The 24470-nt window shown below is 33.2% G+C and overlaps 1 protein-coding gene across 1 annotated transcript in view; it reads left to right on the forward strand.

Annotated features, from left to right (window-relative positions):
- LOC145333043 (uncharacterized) overlaps positions 1-15835 on the forward strand; it is a 60406-nt gene extending 44571 nt beyond the window's left edge. The window contains exon 67 of the mRNA XM_080178191.1: positions 15540-15835. Coding sequence (XP_080034317.1) covers positions 15540-15721 — 182 coding nt within the window. The 3' untranslated portion in view covers positions 15722-15835. The remainder of the gene's footprint in view (positions 1-15539) is intronic.
- Positions 15836-24470: the final 8635 nt, after the last annotated feature.

Consider the following 24470-nt stretch of genomic DNA (forward strand, 5'->3'; position numbering starts at 1 on the left):
ATATCCGGAATCATAAAATTTTATATCGAGAAACGTATGTTTACTTAGGCTTACTAGCACATAGACTATAACCAAGTAACATAAAAGTGTGTCTACATATAGCCCAGAATTTTTATAACCTAACAAATTACTTTTAGATAAGTTAGAAAAAAAGTGCACTAAAATCAGTCAGATTAGTTTTCAGAAAAAAAAAAGAATAAGTATTGCTTAATTCAAAGTTGATAGGCTCCTTTGAAGTTTGATTGACAACCTCCACATTCTAGGTTGGCCACCTAGTGTAGGATCTCACACTTCCTCAGAGTAAACTTGCACTTGAATATTGTAATACTACTAATTATAATTAGATTACATCCGGTCAGATAATTTTGAAAACAATCTTTACATATATAAATATAGGTATATCTAAATTGTATATCCCACTACAGTTATAAGAATTGAAGTCATAAGTGAAGCCCCAATTTTGCGCAAATTACGTTATAGGATTGGAAGGAAACCCCTAATACAACTATAAGTAAGAGGTGGCGAGATCTTTGACATTCAGGCAAAATTGTTGCAATATTATTAGAATATAGACGATCCTTTGGGAGTGAACCTTAGTAAGTTATATTCATAATAGCTTTACAGGAATAAGTAGATCGTAAGCTATAAACACATATCCTTGGAGTGAAGTAAGAGTTCAACAAGGATTATAAATTGCTGTTTCTTTTCTCGACAACCATAATTTGCTGGGAAAGTCGACTCCTGAGCAAACTAAAAGTTAATTTGTGATAGTATATAAGCATACCCAAATTAACTCCGCTGCAAACATTACTTAACTTAATAACCAATTTGAATAGCTAACTAGCTCAAATTGACTCCATAAATAAAACTGTATAAAAGTTAAGTAGGAGTGTTTCTACAGTTGAGCCTAATTAAGGATAAGGGTGCATTAGCGCACATCTCTAGAATATCAATCAAAAGCTCACACGTACGTGTATACGACGTAGAAACAACTATAGGTGAAGCATATATCATACCCATCTATAGCTAAACACAATTTAAAGCAAAGAATTGTTAACTTAAACAAATTCTTGATTGTTTTAAACTATAACCATTATTTGTACTCCTCTCGAACTTCCGCTATTTTTATCATAAAAATAGTACAACATTCCACTGGCATCTAAAAGAACTTATAATTAGTTCTAAGACTTTACAACTATTATCATGTCATCTGCCCGCAAGCAAGGCCAGCAGGATGATGAAGCTGGTAAAGAAACCACTCCTTGTCGGGGACGCTCGACAACACCTGGTATGAACACCCCTTCAGCTAATACAGACATTAGAGACTCCGATGCTTATGAGGAAATACAAATATCCAATTTAGAAGAGTCAGAACAAATTGACAAAAGGAATATGAGCCCTGAGGTGAATGCGATATCTCTAGCCTCACTAGCAACACAAGCTAACTTATCAGACTCATGGAAAACTGTTTCCCACAGGCGAACAAAAGTAGCAGAACCAGCAGAAGAACTTCTACTCTCGCAGAAACTGAACACAATACAACTTGGTAGACCTAATACGAGTAGTTCACTTGAAGTTGGAAGGCATCTCTGCACAAACTGTACAACGAGTATAGAACACAAGAGAATCCACACTACCAACACTTCGAAATCTAAAGAGAGAAGAGCTAACTACAGAGACAGACAAATTGCCAAAATAGAGGCCATCTCAAATTATCATAAAAGAAAAGCCACCGTTAAAGAAATGGCTACAAAGTCACCCAATCCCAAACTTCATCACAGGGATAACAGGGACAGGCATTCTCAGAGGAATACCAAACGGGATTATCAGGCTTCTTATAGGTTATCACCTGGACGCTACTGTGTAGCATGTGGACAATATTCTCATGACATATCTGATGGATGTAGATTATTATGTGATGATACAGGGCGATTATACCCAACTGTATTGACATCAGCTTTCTGTACAAACTGTTATAAGACATATGGTAAAGAGTTATACCATTCTCGACACTTATGTCCTGGAAGGCCAGCCATGATGGAATTATACCATAGTGGTAAGGTGAGACCTAGTGGTGTCTTCAGGCAAACATATGAAGACTGGGCTAAAGCCAATGCTGAGGAATCATCTAGAGATTGTAACCTCAGTGGAATCACGGCTGCCACAGCAGAAATAGTTCCCAATGAACCTAAAGATCAAGTAGGAGATAACATTACACCAGCAAAAGAGGAAGAAAGAAAATTGTACCTCCATTGCTCTGGTTGTATGCCAGAAGAAATAGATTGTAAATATGACTATGATGTACGCATGACAGCTTTACTTGACTCAGCAACAGATAAAAACATCATATCAGCCAGGTACTATAGCAAGTTGTTCGGTATAGTAATGAACGATGATGAAAATCAGCTGGAAGAAAGTCATGATCTACCAGTTACACGTGTAGATCACAAGATCCCCGAACCCAGAGAAGTAACCCTCATGATTCGCCCCACATCATTCTCAAGCCGTCACTACCCAATTCCCTTCTCAATTGTAGCTGAAAACCATGAGGATGTCGCACCTATGATAATTGGACTCAATGGTATTAGAAGCCTACAGCTAACATGGACGCCTGTCACAGACAAATACCGGTTAGCACCGTGTTTGTATTCCATTCTTCACCCTGAAGGACCGCTGAGCAGTATCTTCTGTTCTGAACTTGAGCTCCAGCTCTGTACAGGAGTAGTTAAAAAGATCAAAGCTAAAGAAACCCAAGTGATAGTAATGAATATCAACCACTTTTTCAACCTAGCACCTGGAACACAAGTAATCCTCAGCGACGATCATATTTCAAACGAAAATGCAGGCATCAAAATCTTACCTGGACAAACACAACTCATTATCAATGATGATGGACAACTCAGTGGCAGAGCTTTAATAATCAACAACTCCGATCACACTATCACCAACACAGTTATCACTGGTTACATAGAGTCCAGCGACCAATCTATTGTCAGAGAGGTAGTCGTTGATTTTGACTTCTCAGGATCATTCATATATGGACTACCTATGCTACCAGAAGTAGACGAATCTGATGACGAATTGGATCAACTTGCCATAGCACGAAACACGCCAGCTATTAATTAGATCACTCTAGTTACTAGTAGCCAACCCAATGACACTCTTATACCAATCTGAAACACAAAATCAATTATTACACTGATTAACTTATTAAGCTGATATATACACTTTAATTCATACAGCTGTCAAACAGGGCACTCACATATCATGAGTGATCTTAATCTGATTATCATCTTAATGCTAAATAAAACTCCAGTCTCATCTACTCCTGAATACAGTAAATTCATTGAACATATAGATGATGATGTAGAAATTAGGTTAAGGTGTATGGTCAAGATTGAAAATTTCACACAATACTTTTTTTAAAAAAAAAAAGAGAGAGAGAAACTTGAATAATAATATAGCTGATATTTTATGGCATAATTCTAAAATCTTCATACATTCACGTGTAGACAAAAGAAAAGATCCTGAACAATCAACAGTGCCAAAATACCACTGGGACTTTGTCTAAAAGACTATTATTACTTGTGAAGCAAACTTTACACTAAAACTCACCCTAAGACAGACAAGACAAAATTGTATAACAAAAACATATATTAAGGACATGACCTAGATAGTACACTCCACCCCAGGAGCCCAGTATACTTAGGGAGTATCATTAAATTGATTGAACTATTTTAAAAACGAAGTCAGAATTACTGAACATATATTTTGAATATTCTGAAGAAAGTTGTGGAGAATACGCACATAAAAGAAAATTTAGTTTGAGAAAATTTCACTTACCTTGAAAAGCTGTAACTTTTCCTTGGTTCTAGATTTACATGTCTATTGCAGTATAAATTGAAAACAAGCATAGCAGTTTTCAAAAGATATATGGACTTACAGTTTTTACAAAAAAAAAAAAACTTTTTACGCGCATATTCACAACAATAGGCATAAATGAACCAATAGCACATTCGAACTCACTTATACCTTCGGGTTGGATGAACTTTTGTCTCAATCCTAGCACAACGGTGAAACTTAGAGGACACTATGAAAGTTTGGCAATTGGACCAATTTTGGTAAAATTAACTAGCGCATTGACATGTAAAATAACCCTGTCAAATGAAGCTAGTACCACCTCTAGCTTTTATGTAATAATCTTATTATAAAATTGCATTATTAGAACTCACAAACCACTTTTACCACCTGATCTAATCTTTATATAAGCATACAATACTATATCACCCCTGGTGATAAGATACCAAACTTATCATTGCATTTGCAAGCAAGGAAAAACAGTATTGAATCGCTTGAATTTAAAATTTTGATTATCTCGAAATCCCTATGAATTATAACCTTGCAGTTAATATTAAGTCTAAGAAACACATCTCGGATACCTAACCCATCAGCCTTTAATAATGACTGAAATATATGCCCAAAAACCGTATTGCGACAAAGGTATGTCCAATTTGTATATAATAGTGATAAAGACAAAATTGATTAAAGTCTGTACGAACAAAACTATACTTTTCATACTTTTATTATGGAAACACAATAACAGTATATATTGTGATATGCCACAATTTCACCCATCAATGATTTTATTTAAAGATCTAGTAATTAAGCAAAAACCATTGCCTACCCTTAAAGAAAATTTCAGTCAAAACAAAATTAAATTTTTCTTGCGTATTGCACTCAGACTTCTTTAAAACTTTAAAACTTCAAGCGAAAATTCCTTCAGAACTATAATATAACCCAAATACCAATGCAACTTGTCAACAAATAAATAACAGGTATATTACAATTCTAACCAAAGTAGATTTGAACTGTTATAACAACAACACGACTAATAATAATGCCATAAAATATTTAAGTTTTAAACCATATGAACTAATTATAGCTCATACTATAAGAAGGGAACACTTTTGCTCTTCTTTCCATACGCAATATTATATGCTGTACGCAATTTTTGATAAAACAGGGATATTTAAAAGTTTAAATAATAAAACTCCCCTATATCTATTTTAAACAGATGCCAAAACATGTTTTAATTGCTAAATTAAAGATAAAATTACAACTAAAAACCACATAAAAAAAAAATATATATATAAAAATAAACTTACAGAAAATTCATGAAATTAACTAAATACTTTCCACGTGAGACCAATTCTAATATCACACATACCCTCTCACAGTATTAATAAATTGCAAATGTTCAAAATAAACATGGTTGAAAGGAGATCTGATATAAATACAGACAAGTTAAATACCCTTTCAAAATCAAAGAGTTTCAAACCAATTGGCTAATATTTTGACACTTTCATAGAGAATACAAAAGAGTAATTATAAAGTCTTACAATAAAGTCATGGACTAAAAGATAATTAACTAAGCAAGACGCTTCCGCTTATAATTTTGGCCAAAACAAATTCTGCAACTAAAATATGTGCACAGTCATCCCTTATGCACAAATAAGCAGCAGAATGACTATCATTATAACAAATGCAAATTTAATTAATACAAAGCCTATAATTCTGCACACGTACAGAATTCATATCTATAGAACATTAAACATAAATTATAATATCAGATTTCGAGAGATATAAATCAAATCCAATAACAATCACTTGCATTTCCGTTTACCCTGTAAACTCGGGAACAATATAATAGCATGTTATTCTAATCTGATAACAGAAATATCATAATTTATGTAGAATTTTCCCACTCAAGGTTATATATCCAGTGGTAAAATTTACGTCTTCTCTCTTGACAGGGGGAGACCAACCATATACAATACATGTCGACTAAATAAGTCGATCCCTTCAAAAATATTTATACACAAAAATATATAATAAAAGGAAAATTGTATATGTATAAGTTTTGAATCTGTATAATCTAAACAGAGTCAAACGAGTAATACAAACTGTACAATTATACGCATGTCACTGCGTAACCCAATATATACAAAATTGAGTTAAAAGTTAAAATATCTAATACTTTTATGTAAATCACGCAAGCATAAAAACATTATTAGACAACCTATATATAAATGCCTTGAATTGAGATGAACTTGATTAGTTATTAAGCTTATAACCAATCTACATACAAAAAAAAAAAATATGTCAAAAACTTTAATTATAGTTTGAAACCGGAAACGCCCACTCAGGATCTAGCAGTAGCGAAAGTGGGATAATAAATAGATTTTGGAAAAATAAGTCAGTTTATCATAGAACTCCAAGCAGTGAAGACCTTAACTATTAGTGTAAGTGTACCAGTCAGAAAAATAGCTTTTGATTGTGGATATAAGCATCTAGTAAATAAACTTAACTGTTTAACAATGTATTCTAAGATAATATTAATAATACTAAGTATGTACTACTATAGTACAACAGCAGACACAATGACAGACTTGATACCCACTCACTATCAAAGTGGAGAATATATAGGCTACACAGCTGTAGCAATTCGATCCATTCAAGTTGATATATCTGTAGACAACACAGCGCCTGAAATAGCAATCTATGATGGCCTGAAGAATCAAGTAGACATTAGCTACGATGGACGCACATTCACTTCAGCACAAACTAAACTTATAGGCAAGTTATATACCAAAAAGATTAAGGACTTGCTTGATGAAGTAATAAAACTTATTCGCAACATCAAGGAAGCTGTTGAAACAATAACTCCTTTAATAAGCTCTAACCGCATTGAAATGACTAATAACGTGAATAAGCTTTCTTATAAGCTAGATCATGATAAGTTTGACTTTACACAGTTATTGCTTGCGGAGATAGTACCACAAATTGTAAGCGGTATAATCCTTCATGCCAAAGCAGCTAACTTTGTGCAAACAGCAGAATACTCTTATGTTGATAGCTTGAGCAACTTAGCCATCACGAACTTAGAGGATCTTAAAGCAGACTTGAACTTCAGACTTACTCTAATTCAAGATCTTGCAAAGACAGACATCACAGACTCTATTAAAACTTTTGTAAGGCAAGAACTTAACTTGGACTATACTCATAATCTTGGATTAGAAGTCCAAAGTCGTTTAAGTGGTGGCACCACATCATTCACCACTATCCTATCCATGGAATTAAGTTCTGAGCCAATAAAAATCTACAGATACGCACCAATTCCTTTTGATGAGTGCTATATCGATTCCATTTATTACTTGGATAAAACCAAAAGAGTTTACAGACAATCTTATTATAACGCTTATCTACCAGTTGAAGCTGACCAGTGCCTTAAAGGACTACTTAGCGTTAATGAAACCTTGATAACCAAGCACTGCCCTTTGGCAAAACAGACTTATCCCTACACTCATGTGCAAGATGGAATTGTCTTTACTAGCTTGAGCGAAAATACTAATCGCAGTTTAGAGAATGCATCAATAACTATTACATCCACTCCTTTTATCATAACAGGAGGATCATATAATCTCACATTAGGAGATACAATAGCACAGTTCGCATTAGGATATGACCGACAGACCACGGCACGAACTTTACCATTTGCGTCAGAAGCACTGTGCCCACCAAAACCTAAAGAACCATTGACCATTAGAACTATCTTCGCTCATATAGAAGAAATAGCTATATACGTATCAATAACAATTATCATGGTTATAATATTAGACAGGATCACTACATTCCTAGTCAGACTCTTGAAAAGAATATTAAGAGCATTTCAGAGGAGTTTGCGTATACGCGGTAGAACGCTTATCCCTCAACGACCAGACGCACATCATCATAACTTAACGGTAATCTACGGCCGGAGAGGTCACCCCACCGCGCATACCGCTAGTTATCGACCTAGAAACTCGAACAGAATAGTTAGATAAATATACAAGTTAACATGTTTCCTATGACTTAACTTCTAAGGCATTCAGATGGAAAGACTAACGGACATTCCCAATGATATAAAAGACCTTGCCAAACGGAAAATATAATACTCTCGTAGTTACCTATACAATATTGTACTTGTATTCTTGTATGTTTCTTATAAAAATCTCCACGTTATTATTATATGAGTTATCTAAAAGGATAATGATAGAAACGGTAAGAAAATAAACCACATATATAGTAATTATGATACCAAAAGAACATAGTAGGTAATATTATTACTCATTTTAATTGTTATAAAATAAGCAAGCTTTAAAACTAAGCCAAACGCTTCCTAAAGGTAACAATTTAATTTAATTATTATCACTATTAACGTGACAAACAAACAAGTAACGCTTATAGAGTAAGCTACGTAATTTTATACAATATTAAACCAGTAATTAACAAGTTATGTATGTTACTTAAAAATCTCTATATTTATTTTAACAAAAGTAGATAATCTTTAGAAAAGGTATAAAAATTTGACAAATATTTCTCTTTGGTGAAAATTATAAAGTTAAGACAATTTCGAAAACAGAATATAAACTTTCATTTAACAAAAATCGCTGGAAAACAAAATTGTGATAATAAGAAAGATTTCTGACAAGATTTACAAATTTAGTTAATATTTTTTTTTGGACTTAAGCTGTATATTGGCACATAAGAAAAAGTCCGAGATCATTAAAAATAATTGAGCAATAAATGCAAAGACTTATATGTATATATATAGGCACACAGCTTATCAACGACTCTACTTGAATCAGGAAATTCTATTTGGTGGAAATAAAAATTTTTAGATTTAACTTTAATGACAGGCCTAAGAAAATTTTACCCCAAAACCTAAGTTTCACGGTTATTGTAGCAAGAATTAAAGGGATGTAAAGATCTATAGTTTTGAAGAGGAATGATATATATATTCTAAATTTTAATAAGTTAAATAATCTTCCTTAATGAAATTACCCGATCCATGGAACTACTTTAATTGCTCAAATATTAAAATTTACAAACAGTCTTTACATATCTCTCTTATAAGTACTTGAATAAGCATATTTAAATAGCTTTGGCTAACGTCAGTCCTTCAGTCTACTTAGATATTGGTTACAAAAATATATGCTATTTACAGGTCCTCTATATATATCACAGCACAATTAAAATTCACGATTAATGCACAGGGATGGATATAAATGAAAAGATCAGAGAAAAAGGTACTGAGGCGCAAGTTCGATTAAATATCTATATACATAACCCTTAAAGCTAACAAGAATGAATAAATTGTGATATAAGGCTGAAATTAAAATTGTAAGTATAATATTGAGGAAAGAAATTTAGTTCAACTAGGACGAACGTAATTGAGATTACACGAAGTTTTAAATTAGGGGAAAGAAAATACAACCTTATACCAATATTTCCTTACATACTAGGTCCCTTACAAACTAACAGGTAATGGTATAACAAAATAACAATGGTGTAAATTATTTGGTCTTGTACAGTATGAAAGTCATAACGTTTAATATTTTACTGAATAGTAATCACTATTTTGACTAGTTACATAAATTAAGAATCTTGTCACAGGTGTCTGAGCAGTCTTTGTCTAATAAAATTTACAATGTCTATGACCAAGCTAACATTCGCCACTTCAACGCGTACGCTTAGGGCCAGCAGAACCCCGTCGCCGAGGGACACCTTCAGCATCGGACTCCTCTCTGCTGTTATCCGACGAACGCACAATTGAGGTCAGGCTAGCAGTCTCTGAGGCAGTCTCTGGTGGAAGAGATGGGGTGGGAGTCTCGACTGTAAGACGCAGCCGCTCTAAACCTCCAACCACTCTCTCTGGCAATGGGAACTGAATCTCACTACCCATGGAACCGAATTGGCTGGATGGTATATCGATCTCGAACACGTTCACCAGAGGAAGGGTATTTTCCGCTTCCTAAAATAGGGAAGTAAATATTAGTGAAAATAGAAAATCTTAACAAATAATCAGGGAGAAATATAATAATGTCTACCCATATATACAATTGAGCAGCTTTGAAACTTTTAGAAAATTTTTATTAATTCTGCTAAAGTCATGATGCTAACCAAGGGAACGGAAAATAGCACCATGATTAAAATGACTTATTGTAAATACGCATAGGTAAAGTCACCAACTTCTTTACCTCACGACACGTAGCTTTGGCGACTAATAATATTAAACGAATGTAGCAAACTTACCGCTGAAAGGTCCGCTGCAGATGGGGAATCAATTCGACTCAAGCATAGGGATGAACTATAGCTGGATCCTTCTGCAGACCCTCCAGAATTGGGTGGGCTAAACCTTAGCATGTTTGTATAGTGTTCCTCCAGATTGATGGAGTTGGTCGCCTAAAATATAATAAATCTTATTAGTTTAATCGCAATATTAACAATGAGTCTAGGAAAATCAGGAAATGAGAAGGCCTAAATTCCTGCAAAGCTATATGATTAGGTAGCAATTCAACCCACTTTATACTAGAATTAAAATCTTAGATCGGTTCAAAAATGCTTATGCAACCATACATTTTAAGATTAATATTCTACCAATAAAAGAATTTTAGTTGCAAATACCTCTAGATACGTGTACAAATATGCGGTCTCTTTCTGAAAATTAATAGAAAACTAAAGCATGGATACTTACATGTAAACGCTCTGTTTGATCAACAATCAACGGACGGAAGCCAGGACTTCCCGTCGAGGTTTCCAAGCCCACAGGCACTCTTCTTCCAGTAATCCGATCCTCAGTAGCAGACAAACAGTGTACGGCAAACAGGCCAATTCTGGACCTCACTTCTGGTGGAGTCGATGGACTAGTAGAGGGAGCCTAAAACAAAAGGAAAACATTAAAGTCTTGATCTAACATTTAAACCCCAATGAGAAACGTGCGGCACGAGCAAACTCTTAACTTTCCCAGAGGGAAATAATATTAGGTTGCTACTTAAGATTTTAGTAAATGTTAACTGGTATCTCAACTTAATTGCGGTAACCGAGCAGATTTCTCTGGCGACATAAAACGACGACAAACGGTGAGCGATATATATGGAAGAGCCGAAAGTCAATGTTGAGGAAGTGAGAATAGGACAGAACAACCATACACCAACATGATGCTTTATTATACAAACCGGGTGGCTAGAAAAAAAAAAATTATACAAAACAAAAAAAAAGAAATATACAACAGAAGAAAACTCACCTGTGTATCCAACAGAATATCATCAATCTCAGAGGACGCGGCTTCATACATGGTGTCCGACGGCTCCGCAGTTGGCGACATAGCCCCAGCTCTAGTCCTGTTAGTCCTGTTACTGCAGTGGAGAAGCTCAATGGTCCTGACGCCTATGTTTCGGAGGCGCGTACATACATCTCTTATCCAGCGAGCCAGTGACCTGTCTGAGGTGTTGTCAACACGTGTGAGAGTCTCAAGCCCTACAGCGCCGAAGAAGACCACTATAAGAGCACATGAAAACAAGGCTAAACCGAACAACATGTTAATTAAGCCATCCATGTTGAAGGTGTCCAGACTCGTCTTCTGGTCTCTCCCCAACTCGGCAGACCCAGAATCACCTCCGGCAACATCGTCACCAATGTCACCGCAGGAGTTCTGCATCACCGAATTGAGGAGAGACCAGATGATTTGTATCGTTCTACTAAGCATCAGTGAGAGATGCTCGTTGCCGAACATCTCCCCTTGATCCCTTTCGGACTCTACAGTACTTGTGCCCCCATAGTCATCGACATCAGCAAGGCTTGGCATCCCAGACTGGTCACTGTACACTGAACTCGAGTCGTCTAAGGAATTTTCAAGAAACGAGGAATTGGCGAGAGTGGCCGCAGCCGCCCTCATTGATTCCTCGAATCTTTCCTTAATATTCTGATGCGCGTCCAGGCTGTCAGGCACATACATTATGAGCGAATGCAAATTTAAAATAGAGGACTAGTGATTCTGAAAGGCAATATAGTAAAGTTAATTTTATGAAAAAGACTGTACACACGAATTTTTTGTATTTTGAGCAACTATGGTTGAACCTCCTAACCATTAAAACTTTGATTTATCATCTAAAAGTAAAATTCTTTAAATTAAAGAATATGTAATTAATTTTACATGATTCAATGCTTGAAAATAGCTATCGTTAAGCTATTCAAACATTAAAAACTTTATTTTATTAGATTCAATTAAGTTAAAGAATATGTAATTAATTTTACATGATTCAACGCTTGAAAATAGCTATTGTTAAGCTATTTAAACATTAAAACTTTGTTTTATTAGATTCAATTAAGTTAAAGAATATGTAATTAATTTTACATGATTCAACGCTTAAGAATAGCTATCGCTGAGCTATCAAAAACATATTCATTATGATGTATCAAGCAATTAAAAACTTATGTACTAGCTAAATCTGAATATCTTCAATGATGTTTTAAAAAACACTTTAGATAAAGCTAGCTAAATATAATTTTTGTAAGCGACCATTTTTTTTATATATAATATGGTTGAGTTACTCGTAACGTAAATAATCTATCAATTAACGTCATTATAATTGAATTACGTAAAAAGAAAATCTTATTTTTAAAAACTTATAGTAAAATTGTTTTAGAAGATTTGAATCAGGACTCAAATAAGTTTTGATTATACAAAGGGAACGCTGTAATCAAAAGTTAAAACAAGTAGAATGATGGAATATAGCTGTGTCATTATAAGTTTTGTTTGCGATGAACGAATTTAACTTTTTGCAGACGGAAAACGTAAACAAAACAAGGTACGTCAATTTACTTGCTGACTCAGATATGTCCTATCAAAACTACAAATATTATATAGAACAAAATTGTCATATATTGAAGATGTACCCATATTGCTTCAAACCCACTTTCATTTGAAAATACAGTGATAAAGGTCTTATCGACGAAGAAAAATAAGATTCTTAGGTCTTAAATAATGGCTAACGAATGCAATAATGAGCACATCAACAATCTATAACATAAAAACATTCATATAAAGCAAACGAGTTACTATATTTTATCACTTTTATATAAATTCTCTTGGAATTTAGCGGTAAAATTAAAACACTCGAACGCAGGCTCCGCTCGCAAAGACAATTATTATATAAATGAGCATAATTACTGGGCCGCCAGCTTTTTATAACCTCGCTCAAATCCAACCCCTATCACTTTTGACCGCCCAAACATAAACAAAGGGTTGACAACTTATTGTTACGTAAAATTTAATTAAGGACGTCGAACGATATATTTTATAGATATTACGTTTAAAAGGTACACTTAATAGCGACGTAATGTAAGATATTAGTCTTTAAAATGATTAAAATTTATTCATGTTAGAAATAACATAAATACAGCTAATACCAACAATGGTATAAACCATATGTACATATACAAAATATACAAACAAAGGGTTACCAACTTTTGTTAGTAAAATCTTATATTTTTACATATATACGAGTAATGTAACCAAAGAAAATAATACGATATGTAAATACTAATTGTACTTATACATTTTTATATAAAATATTGTTTATATTCAGGAAACAGTTATATTCAACAGAAATAGAGATAACTAACCAATCCATTATAGGTCTATCTGTAACGAAAGAATTTCTAGAATATCCCAGGGATAAAAGGATTAATAAAAGATTATTAAAACTTCTTTTGTTTAGATTACCATAGCCAGGATACCCCAAGGAACCGGTTGGAGCACGCGCACTAACTCTTTTTAGGATCTACCATGGACCAGCCTGGAGATAACCTAGATGATCATGGAGTATTGGAGCCCTATCACCACCCTACCTTGGACGGATTGCGGTTGTGTTCCTGTCAACACCTTGACACAATAGACGAGAACAACAACATCATCACCACACCTGAGTACGATGGATTCTCAGAGAACCTGTCCATCACCATCAGGAACTTCTTGTTAAATACAGCCCTGACTACCAGAGAAGATAGTAGAGTGGAGACCGATAGTGACATCAGCTCCAGCAGCACACTGTCCCTCTCTACCGATGACCTCAACCAACTCTACTATGACCTGGAAAATCACTCAATCACCTTGGACGAGAATGGAAACGAGGTAGCACAAGTGGACGCCCTTGGCTACATATCTACCTCACCCCCAACCTCAACCTACACTTCGAACGAGAGCACTTCACCACCTAGTTCATCATCAGAAGAAGCTGAACTATCCAGAACTACCAACGCAAAAACATTTATTGATGTGACAAAGTTAGATAAAACTAAACCCCTCAAGAAAAGGATGTATTCTATTTGGGAAGTTTATCATCTTGTATACCCAGCTATGAAGATACGCAAATCATACTTTCTTAATGGAAAGCGTATTTAACTTAGCTTGGAATACATTTATAGTTTATTATATATGCCTATATACTGGGACTACTAAACTTTTTCTTTTTCTCTTTTTTCTTTTTTAACAACTTACCCCCATTGGAGATGCGATCCTCAATTTTCAAATTCTTTGAACGTACATATGAGACTTTTACAGAAATGCTTCGCATCCACAACTATCTATCTATGCTTGATATAAAATCAACACTATATAGATCATATTATGAACCTTTGATTGACACGTGCCCTGCAATTAACTAGTAGCACTCAGGGGCAAGACACAATTACTTTAGCTAGGCCCAAGGCATTATTTGTATCAATTTATGCATTCATAGGCCTGTTTCTACCTATATGACACCATATATAGGTAACGAACGCCTATTCATGGTAATCTGTATGTGATTTGCTAATAGTATATGTTTATTAAAGATATTATGTTTATAGTTAATGTAATCATATAAACATCCAGTACATATATGTATGCCTACAACTATGCCTGATTTACGTCACATATTAACACACAGATATTTAATTGCACAGACAAACACTAAAATCCTGGTCCAGAGCTAATGTTATAGCATGTACCTCTTGAATTTATTCAGTTATTTACTAACTCTCCTACCGTCAACTTCTCTTTCTGGCTTTAAAAAGGTAATGACTTAGTTGTTTGGCATGCATTGTAGTTTAAATTTAGGCCCCTTAGTACTTAGCATGAATTGAGCTCAGGCCTTATGTTAGAACTCTAACACTTAGCACAATTCACTGCTTGGGACTTAGGGCACATTTCTGTCCTACTCTACTTATAATTTTAACACTTATCCTGTAAATATTTTCATACTTATCTAATGCACTTGTGATATAAATACACTTTATAAAAACATTTTCCTTCCTTAATACTTAATATACTTATATGATTCTGATCGAATATCAAAACCAACCATTTATTCTTAGGTTAAAGCAACATAATACCTCGCGTGGGTCTTTTGTTGAGCTTCCACCAGCTCAACCAAATTCGTATTATACTTGTGGGAATAGAAGGTTAAGCATTCTAAATAAGCGAACCGACGATGAGAATGTCTATGTGTATTGCATTAAAATTAGGTTTTAGTAGTACTCATAGAAGAGCGGTCTCCATACCTAAATATGGACAAACGCCCCATTCGCACACACAAGTGCCCCCTAGAGGCCTCTAGGGGCGTAGCCGCTAGTTATCAATATTTCTGGAAGCCATCTTGTTTATATTTTGAACATTCAGGAGGGAGAAGGTGAAGAGGGAGATGGAGAAAATGAGGAAGGGGAAGGAGATGGGGAGGAAGAAAAAGGGGAAGAAGAGGAGGAGGAAGGGGAAGAGACAGAAGAAGAGGAGGAGGAAGGGGAAGAGACAGAGGAAGAGGAGGATGAAGAAGAGGAAGGGGAAGAGGAAAAAGAAGAATGAGAAGTGGAAGGACCCAAAATCCAAGATGGCGCCCAAGACAATTAAAAATCTTATTTTTTGGAACATCATATACCAATGTGTATATTCAATTCTAATAATAAATATATTACTCAACATTTTATTTGATATGATAATAAAGTAACTTTAGCTCTTATTATTCAAGAAAAAGTGCAATGAAAAGGGTTATTAATGAAAATTATAGCCAGATGAAATTTGCATTTTTTTTAAAGCTTTTCATTACTATTACAATAGAAAGAAAAATCCAATAAAATCACTTTTGTGTTTGTAAAGTAAGTGTGTGATATAAAAAAATATCTGTTTTTAGGCTCTTTTTGAAAGAGTTATAGCAAAATCTTCGTTGTACCGGACATGTATTAGAAGAAAGTACTGAACCTAGTAATAGTGTCTAACTTTTTATCTTTGTGACGTAACAAAAATCCATCTCTTTTTTAGGGGTTTCCTTTCCCACCTCCCCTCTTATCCTTCGATTTTTGTTACGTCACAAAGATAAAAAGTTAGACACTATTACTAGGTTCGAAAGTACTTTTTAGGTAATTCAAGGAAAATTCAATCATCTCCCCAAAAGACAACAGTAACACTGTTCATGTTGTAAAGATTGAGATTGACAAATAAAGCCAACACTAAATCAACTCAGTATGTCCGTACCTCAAAATCTAGCTAAATGCTGGACCGATCTAGTTCTCCTTCACAGTAAAGATTCACAAGGGAAGGTTTATAACTATTTTGTGGTAGGGAACCTCAAGCCTTCTGAGAGAAAATGCCACCCCGCCCCCCCCCCCTCTGAATTTTTTTACTGTCTCTATTTTCTAATAAAATTTAAAGGGGGGTCGACCTTACCCCCCCCCCCCGCTCCTAATTGCAATAGTTTCCTAAACCACCTTAGCTTTTTTACTAAGTAGGTTTTATGCTATTCATACAAGTGATTTTACAAACAATAAAACCAAATTCAGTTTATTAATAACATCCAAACACTAACTAAATGTAAAAAATCTTTGCTCTAATAGAGAGAGAGTACACATTCTCTACAATGATATAAGAAGAAAGAGAAACAAAATAGCGCAACAAAGTGAGGAGAAAAATAATAGTTGAAGCAAATCCTCAGACCGCTCAACTTAAAATACCACTAACTACATTCAATACAAACTATTAAAACAAGATGATTGTGTATAATAGTATGGACCATAAGGGTTAAAAAAAACAGTAAACTCTCATTTCATTTTTAAAATAGGAATAAATAATATTAGTATTAGATAAACTGTAATTAAACTTTTAAAAACACAAAACCTTGTGAGATAAAGTGGTTTTTGTTATGACGGAGTGACGTACAGACCGACGGACTTATCCTAGTTATAGAGTAGATGCACTATAACAAAACACTCAAAATAATTGAATAATTCAAATTAGCTGCTCTAAAATATCCGATTAATATAATAAAGTAGTAAGGATTTTTGTCTCGGAAATTGAAAGTTCGAATAGGAAGATTTATAAATGTCTTGGTTTGGTTTTAGGCTATTATCATGGACTCTCTTGCCCTCCCCTAGAGACTAGAGGTGAGACAACTAGTATTATAATATAAAATCAAGGTTTTTTGTCTGATCATTAAGATCTTGCTGATATTGTATTAAATTAAGTTTTTGGGAAGCTTTATATAGATCCCAAGATGTTTTTAAAGATAATTTGATTTGAAATTTAAGTCTCAAGAGCTGGTTTTAGGGAATTTTCTTCTAATACAGAGCTCCTATATGCTAGAGGCAAATAAACAGTTTTAATAAGATTTGATACATAGAAGCAATAAATGTTAATTCGTATAATATTGCATTTATACAGTTGTTCATTCTTTTTGTCATTTTTGTAACCATGTTGATATTGGGGGGGGGGGGGGTATTATCCCACTTATCCCTTAGATGTTGTTTGTGAGGGGTTGGAGCGGCAAGAAACACAACATAAATAAAAAGGATAATTCCTAAAAGTTTAGTAGAGTAGGACAGGACAATAATTTTGATTGCAGTAAAAAGTGGTTAACTGGAACAATACAGGGATTGGACAGTTGAATAAAAATATTTATTTCCCCCAATTGTGCTGAACAAAATTCCCCTTTTCATAAGTATGATTATTTCCTTTTACTCAACTATTTAAAGCTTCTAGAGGCAGAAACTTGGTAATCATTAAAAAATAAACTAAATGTCAAATAGGAAGAAGATTATAAGAAACTAAAAAATATTAAACAATATATTTAATAAGTCATGAAAAGGTATATATGTTGAATTAGGAAGAGAGAGAGAGAAAAAGATATAAAAGGATATTAAACTGAAAAAAGAGAGAGTTAGAGAGAGAGAGAGGGGAAGAGAGAGAGAGAGAGAGAGAGAGAGAGAGAGAGAGAGAGGGAGGGAGAGAGAGAGTAAGTGTCATGAAAAAAGGGTAAGTGGGGAAAAGAAAATGTCATAATTTGTGGTAGTACCATTACCATGGCTAAAAAAAGAGGGAACATAGAGGAAAGTTTTACTCGTAAAACTACTTCCATTACTTATTTTTCTTCATGCAGTAGACTATTAGACACCATACTGCAAGTATGTGTGCTTGTGTGTGTGTGTGTGTGTGTGTGTGTGTGTGTGTGTGTGTGTGGGTGTGTGTGTGTGTGTATAAGTTTTATACCTGTATAGTTTATAGTGACAACCTTCCTTATTAAATATTAATACTATAAACAGTCTAGTATTTTACACATTTTAGTAATATTAACAAACATAATAATATAGGTTTATTAACTATAATTGTTATTTCTGGGATCATAAATTGAATATAATTCATATATATATATATCTTTTAATAATTTTTACTATTTAAAAAAAACATATAATAGGGATGAATTAATATAGGACTTTTAAAACAAGGGAAATGATATAGTATCAAATGCCTTTATAAGGTCAAAGTATCATTTTTTTAAAAAGAAACAATAGTAATCATAAAAAAATGTATAGAGTTTATGTGCTTAGGTTGTAGGAATTTAACTTGATGTCTTTATTAGAAAACGTATAGGCAGACGTAAGGACAAAGTGAGTTATAGTGTACCTTTGGAACATGATATTTAGACCATTTGTAGATTAAAATTTCAATATTCAAATCCAATACAGTAAAATTTCACTATTCTTTTTAATTTCGTAAAGCAAAGCTTTTCAACAATTAAGATATTAGGTTTAGCAAAAGTACTTTTATATTATAACCAAAAATATATATTCAGTTTAAGCTTTTTGATTAAATTTACTGTCAACGCATTTTAACGCAGCTTCACTGTAACTCTATAACCAAGAACCAAATGTCAGTTTGTGATCTTTGCTTTTATAAAAGTTATCATCCTCATTTTATTTGATTTAAAATTTTTGTTGGAAATGAAAAAAATTGCATTTTTTTAAGCAAATGAGAATAGAGAAAAGAAAGAGAGCAAAACAAGGACAAAATATCAACACAGCAAAAAAATGGTAAAGGTTTACGTAAAAGAAAATATGCCTATGATACTTTTTAAATAGGGAACTTGAATTATGACAATCTATATAGGTTTTACTTAACCCTAATTAATCTTCTGAAAAATATTAAGGGAAGATTTATTTGATCGATTCCTTTTGACTTCAATTAGATACGTTAACAGTCTATAAGCAAGGTTTAAGTTTACTAATTAAGAATTTTACAGAAAATTTTGATAATATAAGAGAAATAAATAAATTTTGAGTAGATAGGTATATTTTCTTTTCTTGATTTTGATTCTATAGTCTTTTAGAGTATCTTCACTCGCAAAGATGAGAGAAAAGGCAATGATTTTTATTCCAATCACGTTTAAGGTTTTTTAGGCCATTTCAAAAATTATATAACCACCAGGGGGGGAAGGGACATTGCAATATAAATTACATTGGTACTCAAAGTTTTGTAACTACGCTTTAAAACTTTGGGTATGGAGTTTTGATTAGTTGGTTTCAAACTAGTAAAGTTCAAACTTTTCAACCAATATATTATAATCTACAGAATTTTGTTTATCATAATTGGGGTTGTACATAAATATACCCTCCATTGTCTCGTCCCTTAAAACCTCTAATAACCACATGAGAAAAACCAAAATACTTAGAATACTTTGCATCTTTTTAACATATTTTCCAGTGTGGCTTAGAATCCAATTAATATCCGCAGTTTTCACCCTTACTGAAAAACCCAGTATGGCATCGTTTTACAGACAATTTTCCACGAATACTAAAAAAGTAATAAACTTGTTTTAATCGATCATAAATTTTCATTTAATGTCCGCGGAAAGCTGTTTATAACAAGATGCATAAATAACTATTATTGAATATTATTTAAGTTTTAAGAAGAGAAACAATTAATAATCTATCATCAAATTATGACCACTGACCATCTGCTCTATAACTATATTTGTCCGTTAGTTCTTTCAGGATTTTTTTGAGCTTTGCCTTTTATGGATCTTTGTTAGTTTTAGATAGAAGAAATTTTACATAAATTACAAGTTTTGACTAATGAATAAAGTTTAAAATTTTTCTAAATGAAAGGAATTTTTTCCACTGAAGTTTGTTTGGTTTGTTGTAATAAAACAAAATTAGTTTTTGTAATGAAACAATTTGTTATGTTTTTTCATTACTCAGTTGCTCTATTTCTGTTTCGTTCACCAGGGATTAAATGGGATAACCCAATGGCCTACGTATTCATGATGTTACACAAAATTACCCTTACGTAGATTGCAATTAGCGGTTGAACCGTTATGACACTCAACTAAATAAACGTTCCAATTAAAATTCATTAAAAGGCCTTAAAGTTTGAGCCAGCGCATAAGAAAACGTTATCATTAATCATTGGGGACTAAAGTAACATTCACCCCAATGTACCCTCCCTCGCTGCTGTTTCACTCTTTAATAATAGAGACAAATTAGGATTAGAGCTATCAATTCCTTTTTAGTGAAGTAATTTGACTATCAACTAGTTATGCAAGTATTCTTTATTCCACTATTCTACAAGATGTGGTACATTCATTTTTTTAAATTTTAATTTAGTTTTTTAGCGTATTCTTATAAAGAGCCAGTAGATCAACGAACCCTCCCCCTCCGACCACCTCTTATTTTTAAAATAAATTGAAAATAAGTGTCTGGGGGTAATTCTTATTTCGGGGAGGTTAGGATATATACTAGGGTTAGAGCAAAAACTACCGCCCTTATTATAAATTAATTTGTAAAAAATATGGGGGAAGGCTGAGTGCTCATCAGGCATTTGTTGATACCACACTGTTTATAATTTAAAAATAAGCGGGTTTCAACTTAAGTTGCAGAATTTTTCAAACGATTTAAATGAAATAGATTAATAAAGTTTGAATTATATTTTGTCTAAATGATATCTATTGGATAAACAATACATTTACACAAGACAGAACTAACAAATTAAAACTTTTTGTCTGCATACACAAAACTTATTAAAAAGAAAATAACAATTCATTTCTGTTAAAATATTTCATTAAAAAGAGTTGAGACTCGACAAAGTGGCTGAAAAAATGAGCCGTATGACGTCATAAAAAGTGGGAAAGGAAACCCCTTAAAAAGAGATGGATCTATTGACGTCACACGGCTCATTTTTTCAGCATCTTTGTCGAGTCTCAAAAGAGTTACTTATTTTCCTCTCTGAAGAGGTTTTGCCCAAGACATAACCCACTTGGTCCTTTAAATTAATTTTGGCTTAGTTAGGAGAAATCTAAGAGTATTTAATGCAGAGTGTAGGGCTAAATTATCTTTGTCTGTCTGTCCGTCTATTAGTGAATCAATAATGCAATGAAGGAAATGTGATTTTCTGGCTCCTGTTAGGAATAGATTGATGAGTTTTTTTGTGGAGATATACCCCTTACAAAAGAGCACCCAGTATATAACTTATGCTTCTCTTTTGCCCTTTAATCCACCTTCTTTGACCACTGAACAGTAAACATATGGCTTTTAACTCTATATGTCTAATTTTTCCATCCATGATATTTTGTGCTTTCCTACTTATTGTTTTGTTTCTATATTATTCACTAGCGGCTACGCCCCTAGAGGCCTTTAGGGGCACTTGAGGAGGAGAGAGTCGAATTTAATAACCCAATTTCTTATTTCAGATTTTTAAGAAAAATTTTTTAAAAATTTTTGGGGGGGGGCGAATTTTTTTTTTTTTGGGGGGGGGTGCCCCCCCCCTCATTTTTAATTTTAGTTTTAAAAAAAAAATTTGGGGGGGGGATTTTTCATTTTTTTGGGGGGTTAGGGGTGTCCCACCCCCCAAGAAAATAGTTATAAACCTTCACGGGACCTATGAGAAGCTATACTGTAAAGGAGAACCTGATCGGTTAAGCGGTTAGCGAGATCCTACAAAACACAGACAAACAAACACATTCTGTTACTTTATTTTAGGATTTTTCTAACTATGTTAACCTTCATATGTTCATCTTTTTATAATAAATGATGTAGATTATCATAATACACACATACATACTAGATTATTTGCTGATGTCTGTATTATTATCTCTGTAGTAAGTATGTTTGGTATTCTAATAGAGATAATATATAGACACACTTTCTAAATCAGCCAATAGGAGAACAGTGGAGGTACATTCCAGACATCTCATTGGTTGAAACTGTGTACAGATTTTGATAGGAAAAAGCTTAATTTCTTTATTTTGTTCGCATAATGAGTCAATTATAAATAGTAGCATTTCATAAGATAAAGCTATATTTGGTAAATTAAATCGTGTAAAAAATTATTTCCTTGTATTGGGTGTATTACATGACAAAACCTAGTATATGTAAGCTATGAATAGTTAAATTTCTTAGGATAAAGTTAGCCTTCTTATATTATTATACATATCCTTGAATAATTTCGTCGTTTGAATGCAAAAAAAAAACAAAGTTGTTTATCTGATAAAAATCCTTTTTAAGGTTTGACGAATTTTTGGGTTAGATAAACCATCTAGATATGTTATGTCTATTGGTATTGTATAAGCAAACACTTTTATTCTTCTCCATTCATTGATATTGGATAGTCAACAATGGAAAATAAGACAGAGATCTAAAGGTATAAGACAATGGCCCATAAATTGGTGTATTTCCCCAATGATGATACACAGAATTACAAATGGTGGTTGAAATGTTTGTACACATTAATTAATGAACCAACCAATAAAAGTCCCCAAAGTTGTTAAGCCAACAAATAAGAAAACGGTATTTAAAAACTTTGGGGACTAGAGAAATAAACAGCCCAATGTTCCCTCCCTAACCGAAAATAACATGTTTCCATCAAACAAATAAATGTTTCAATTTACTTTTCTCTAAAACTAAATTGCTGATTTGAATTAAAATAAGGAGGGAGGGGACATTGGGTTGTTTATTACAATGGTCCCCGAAGACACAACCCAATCTTTCCCGATTTTGTATAATTTTTGATGGAACACGACTCCAGTGACGTCATATTTTTCTTTCCCGAAAAAGGGAAGGGGGGAAGAAAAAAAGAGATGGGAGAAAAGGGGGTTTTCCCCATCTCTTTTGAAGAGATTTTCTTCCCCGCTTCCCTTTTTCGGGAAAGAAAAATATGACGTCACTGGAGTCGTGTTCCATCAAAAATTATACAAAATCGGGAAAGATTGGGATGTGTCGTCCCCAAAGTTTCTTATTCGTTCGTTAATCAAGTTGAGTGTTCAAACGTTTCAACCAATAATTGTAATGTACAGAAGAGATATTTAGTGTATTATTATTGCGGATTATTGGTCATTTAAAAAAAATGTTTTATATTTTTTTCAAAGTGGATTTCTTTACAAAAAAAATATTTTTAGCTTCTATGTTATTTTGACTTCATCAAATAAACATTGAACAAGGAATAAAGAAGGTTCAATTGCTTACTTTACACAAAAAGGTAGATATAAGTAAGACAGCATAATTCTAAAATAATGGAAGTAAAAACTTGCAAATAGAGAGGGAACTGCTCTTTGAAATGAATTTTATTATTGCAGAAAAAAAGAGAAAATGATTTATTTCATAATTCCTTTTAAGTTATGAATTGTAATTTATTTCAGTTATTTTACAATTAGGGTCTGTCTGTATGTCTGAGAAAAAGACATTTGATAACAAATTACACAGTTACCTAAAGTTTTATGATAAAGTTGTCTTATTTGTTCACAGTGGGATCTTTTTAAAAAAATCAGGACATCCAAAAAATTTAAAATCGACTTTTATATATCCTAGGAATTAATAATGGCTGTAAGTAGACAGCTAGAAAAGAAATTTTTGGAAAATATTAATTTTTGGCGGAATTATGCCATTTTTAAAAAAGGTAGTGAAAAATTTCTTTTCAGTTTTGATGATTTTCCAGATTTTTTTACACAATTTTTTCAAAGCAACAAAAAATACATTTATGTTCAGCTTATGCAAATAATTTTTGATTGAGGTATTTTTCAGATACCTGTACCAATGTCTAATTAAAGAAAAATTTTTAAAAAATATTTTTTTGGTGGTGTAAATTGACATTTTGTGAGAAAATTTTACCAAAAATATTAAGATTTTTAACCCCAAAAAATCAGTTTTCTCCATTTTACCCAAAAACGGCCAGAAGGCCCCGGGTTTTGCAATAATGATATCAATATGCAACATGTATTGTGTATAAAACAGTTTTCATAACCTGGGGCCTCCCGGCCGTTTTTGAGTAATTGAGCATTTTACATTGCATGGTTTGA

This window comes from Acartia tonsa, chromosome 12 (assembly GCF_053477335.1).
Source record: "Acartia tonsa isolate MP-2025a chromosome 12, ASM5347733v1, whole genome shotgun sequence".
Taxonomy (NCBI): domain Eukaryota; kingdom Metazoa; phylum Arthropoda; class Copepoda; order Calanoida; family Acartiidae; genus Acartia; species Acartia tonsa.